Genomic DNA, 5256 nt, shown 5'->3' with positions numbered 1-5256 from the left:
CCATTACCTACTCGCGAGCAAGGCCTCCCAGGACCCGGCTGCAAAGGGTCCTCCTCCCGGCTGTTGCAGATCTGCAGCCGCCGCCGCCCGGTCCTCCTTCGCCTTGCAAAAGCAAACCCCCTCCACCCTTTCCCCCCTCTCCTGCCTCCCCCCTATTAGACCCGGCCCGTCTAGCGAGCGGCTCAGTTGCTTTAACCCTCTCGGTGCTGCAGAGTCCAATGGAGAAAATGCCGAGTGTCTCTTTGCAGACCCGGACGGAGGGGCTTTAGCCAGGCTGCCGGGTAGCGGCGCCCTGTGATGCTGCTCAGTCAGTGGGGCTCCTCTGGAGTAAACGCTGCAGGGGATCGCTCTCCCGGGAGCGTCCCAGGTTGGTCACCACTGGTGCCGGCTGCTGAAAGGTTTTTCTGGAATGTCACTTATACTATTAGCGTTGTACAAGGGATTCAGTCTGATGTTTGTTAAAGGTAAAGGTTCCCTTGCTCGAAAGCCAGTCGAATCCGACTCTAGGGTTGCGGTGCTCATCTCCGTTTCAAAGCCGAAGAGCCAGCACTGTCCGAAGATGTTTCCGAGGTCATGTGGCCGGCATGACTAAACACCAAGGACATGTGTAAATAGTACAGGTTTTTGAACAATTGCTTTTGGTTAGTGAACAGTAAACATCACTGGAGAAGACCAAAGCCTTCATGTGGTTTTCTGTTTTTCTCTCCTTTTTCAAATATGAAATCTCTCAGCGGAATGATTAGACCTGTAAGTTCTCTCTTTCTGAACCTATATGTGACAGAGCCGCATGGGGTTCCCAAGCCACAGTTTGGCCACCCCTCGTCTGGAGCCATCCCTTCCTGAGCGAAGACAAAAAATGTGTGAGCCGGAGGCTAGAAAACTGTGAGCTGGCTCACGCTAACTCAGCTTAGAGGGAACACCGCCCTCCCCCTTAGGGACAACAACATACACCGCAACAATGGCTAACAAAAATACGGAAGGCAAAAAGCGTCACAAAAAATATTTGGTGTACTTCTTTAGGCATTTTAAAATCATATGTTCATAGTTCCATAGTTTACACACAGCGTATATTCATCGTTTTACACCACACAATAATCAAAAGGATGTCATAAATGCCAAACGACATTCAGAGATGCTCATTTAGTGGTCCCCTATTTAAGCTGTTCAAATCATTAGAAAGCCTCCAGTAATAACACTCTGTCTGGTGTTTTAATTTCTTAAGAACTTGGTGATTCTCTTATAAATCTTCATAATGGTGACATTGTACCTGGCAACTCCAAATCAGGGCCCTGTGAGATTTATTACAATTCCGCAGGGCCTGCAAGACGGAGCTCTTCCGCCGAATTTTGGTTGAGGCAGCGGACGTGTCCCTCCCCCCATGCGCCCCTCCATCTGTAGCCTGGGTCTACCTGTAGTCTGGGTCCTTGGGATCCTAAATTTAAAGATGTTCAACAAAAACCGATCTTAACATCATCAACCACTGAAGCATCTGACTTTTATTAGAGTGGTATGGTACTTTGACTTATGTGTTGTGCTGTGTTGTTATGTCATGTTATCTTACGTTGTGTTTTAGATTGGTTTTAACTGTATTGCACTTCTACTGTTGGAACCCGCCCTGAGCCTGTCGGGGGGATGGGGGTGGAATACAAATCCAATAAAATAAAATAAATACAATAAAATAAAGTGCTTCAAAGCGCTGACCACCAGAACACACTTCAAGGCGCTGGCAAAACAGCGACATGATCCTCAGACTTTTTTCAATACACTCCCCAAAAAGCCCTCGTTCCCCCCTCCGCGGAACTCAGTGTGCAGCAGAGAATCTGAGCCCCCTTTTTAAAATTTAACACCCCCCCTCAGCCTCAGTTGCAAGCAGCCTTTAAGAAAAACAACAATAACAAAAGCAGCCAGCAGAGTTTAAGCACATTTACCCGCAATCAGAAGATCTTTTCTGTTGTAAGTTATAGGTCAAACAATGGTATTATTCTGGATAATCCACAATATTAAAAAATGGTGTATTTTTGATTCATATAGTTAATAATGAACAATACAATTTGCTGTATTTGGTTTGTTTAAAGTTGACACTCTGTAAATTTTGAAAAAATTGTTAATAAAAAAAAGAAAAGAAGATCTTTCTTTCTCCTCCCCTCATCACAATTCCTGGGCAATTGTTAGAGATTTTCTATTCCTTGGCTCCACACAACCAAAAAGGGAGACTGTAACAATGCTCCCTCTAAGCTGCGGAGTCTTGCGAGCAAACATTCTACTTTGTGAGCGACTGGCATTAAAGTTGTGAGCGAGCCATTTGGCTACCGCATAGATTAATTTGCTCTGGAGCCCTCCTTCCTGAGCTAAGACAAAAATATGTGAGCTGGAGGCTAAAAAACTGTGAGCTAGCTCATACTGGAGCTGCGGTGGCTCAAGTGGTTAAGACGCTGAACTGCAGGCTGTGGAAGGTCAGTAGTTCAGCAGTTCGAGACCCGGGTGCCGCATGATGGAGTGAGCTCCCATCTCTAGTTCCAGCTCCTGCCAACCTAGCAGTTCGAAAGCAAGAAATTGCAAGTAGATAAATAGGTACCCCTTCAGTGGGAAGGTAACAGCGTTCCATGCGCCTTGGTCATGCCGACCACATGACCACGGAAACGTCTTCGGACAGCGCTGGCTCTTCGGCTTTGAAACGGAGATGAGCACCGCAACCCTAGAGTCGAATTCGACTGGCTTTCGAGCAAGGGAACCTTTACCTTTACTTTAGCTCATACTAACTCAGCTTAGAGGGAACACTGGACTGTACCCAAAACATCAGAAGGAGATTGAAATTGGAGAGGGCAGCCATGAAGAACCTAGAAAAGATCCTTCGGGGTGTTTGGCTGGCCTGGCAACCACGATCAATGCCACTGGCAAGAAGTGTTGGATTTGCTGTGATCATAAAAAAGGGGGGGGGGGGAGAACTAAGTATGCCATTCTCGAGTCCTTTGCAGGAAGTAGTAGAAAAGAGTAAGAGCCCAGCAGCACCTTACAGACCAACAAGTTCAGTGGCCGAGTAGGAGCTTTCCTGAATCGCTGCTCACTTCTTTAAATACAGCTAGCATGTGAATCCATTCTGTCCTATAGTTGGGAAGTGGAGTGATTTCAGATGCTGAATGATTATTGTTGTTGTTGTTGTTCAGTCGCACAGTGGAGTCTGACCCTTTGCCAACCCGGTGGACCAGATCACGCCAGGCAAATAACAATAGCAGGCGCGCTTGGATTAGGTATGATAGCGCAAAAGTGGACTTGAAGCTCAACATCGAAAAAACTAAGATCATGGCATCCGGCCCCATCACTCCTTGGCAAATAGAAGGGGAAGTCGTGGAAGTAGTGACAGACTTCACGTTCCTGGGATCCCAGATCACCGCAGACTGTGACAGCAGCCATGAAATTAAAAGACGCCTGCTCCTTGGGAGGAAAGCGATGGCGAACCTAAACAGCATGATAAAAAGTAGAGACATCACCCTGCCAACAAAAGTCCGCATAGTCAAAGCAATGGTATTCCCAGTAGTCATGTATGGCTGCGAGAGTTGGACTATAAGGAAGGCCGAGCGCCGAAGAATAGATGCTTTTGAACTATGGTGCTGGAGAAGACTGGTGAGAGTCCCTTGGACTGCAAGAATATCAAATCAGTCAATCCTAAATGAAATCAACCCTGACTGTTCCCTGGAAGGCCAGATAATGAAACTGAAGCTCAAATACTTTGGCCACCCAATGAGAAGGGAGCACTCACTGGAGAAGACCCTGATGCTGGGAAAGATTGACGGTCAAAGAAGACGGGGACGGCAAAGGATGAGATGGTTGGACAGTGTCATAGATGCAATGAACATGAAATTGAGCCAACTTAAGAGGACAGCAGAAGACAGGAAGGTCTATTGGTGGGATCTGGTCCATGGGGTTGCGAAGAGTGGGACTCCACTGTGTGACTGAACAACAACAAAAAGCAGAGAGGTAGTGGGCTGACAGAAATCAGCATTAGTAATGAGAGGGGAAACCTATGTTTGGATTCAGTCCAGGTGGATGCATTGTCTTGAACTTCCTTATTAGTTGCAATTCAGCAGTCTCCCTTTCTAATTCCTTTGTAAGGAAACTGCTACTTTTAGGTTAGCAATGGAATATTCTGGAAGGTTAAAATGCCCCCCCCCCCAAAATACCCACTAATGTCTAATGAGAGAAACAGAAAAAGAAAGGAAATATTCTGTGCTATTAAAAACAAAAGAAGATGGTGAAATTTTTCCATCTGTTTTTTAACCGGCAGTATTTTCCCCAAGGGGAGGTGCACCATTCCTGGAAACACTGCAATACCAGGCTGATGCTTGGAGTGGATGGAGCAAGCCCCTAGTCCAACTCCCAAATCCAAAAATCCAGTTAAAATATTGTTCTCACATAGAGAACATATCAGATATAAAACTGATAAGAACAGATTGACTTTTATTTAGAGAATGTTTACATTACAATCATTGATGTCATGTAGCAAATACAAGTAAACTCCGGAAAACGCAGGTGCATGCATGTCATACGAAAAACAATAAACAGGCTTAATACGTGATACTTTGGCATGCACTGTGCGTCCCGTGACTCGGAGGTGGCTGGGGGTCTGTAGGATAAAAGTCCATGGTAGGAGAGCAGGGCAGAGCCCCGGTCTCACCATCGTGGCGGCCAGCCATGCATAGAGGTTGAAAGTCCATAGGGTCATAGTCCATGGTAGGAGAGCAGGGCAAAGCTCTGGTCTCCCCATCGTGGCGGCCAGCCATGCATAGAGGTTGAAAGTCCATAGGGTCATAGTCCATGGTGGGGGAGCAGGGCAAAGCTCTGGTCTCCCCATCGCGGCGGCCAGCCATGCATGGAGGTTGAAAGTCCATGGTGGGGGAGCAGGGTAGGGACCTGTTCCCCGCGATGTTGTGGCCAGTAGCGACCGGCCAGTCTTCCTCACCACTCGCAGCCTTCAGGCGGGGGTCCTGGACGTCACGGCTGACTTCTCCGGGCGCAGGGGTCCTCCTGGGGTGGTTGCGGCTCCTCTGGGCGTCGCAGGTCTCTCTGGGCTTTTCCGCTACCATGGTGCGACCGGCCAGTCTTCCTCACCACTCGCAGCCTTCAGGCGGGGGTCCTGGACGTCACGGCTGACTTCTCCGGGCGCAGGGGTCCTCCTGGGGTGGTTGCGGCTCCTCTGGGCGTCGCAGGTCTCTCTGGGCTTTTCCGCTACCATGGACCACCTCTGGCTCCCCCCCAGGT

The 5256-nt window shown here is 48.2% G+C and overlaps 1 protein-coding gene across 1 annotated transcript in view; it reads right to left on the bottom strand.

The window, feature by feature from the left end:
- Positions 1-5081, bottom strand: part of LOC107106177 (zinc finger protein OZF-like) — a 20484-nt gene extending 15403 nt beyond the window's left edge. The window contains exon 1 of the mRNA XM_015406289.1: positions 4958-5081. Coding sequence (XP_015261775.1) covers positions 4958-5081 — 124 coding nt within the window. The remainder of the gene's footprint in view (positions 1-4957) is intronic.
- Between the last annotated feature and the right edge of the window lie 175 nt (positions 5082-5256).

The sequence above is a fragment of the Gekko japonicus genome, unplaced genomic scaffold, assembly GCF_001447785.1.
Source record: "Gekko japonicus isolate JY-2015 unplaced genomic scaffold, Gekko_japonicus_V1.1 scaffold1578, whole genome shotgun sequence".
Taxonomy (NCBI): domain Eukaryota; kingdom Metazoa; phylum Chordata; class Lepidosauria; order Squamata; family Gekkonidae; genus Gekko; species Gekko japonicus.
Note: the sequence above shows the minus strand (reverse complement) of the source record. Positions and strands in the feature narration are given on the sequence as shown.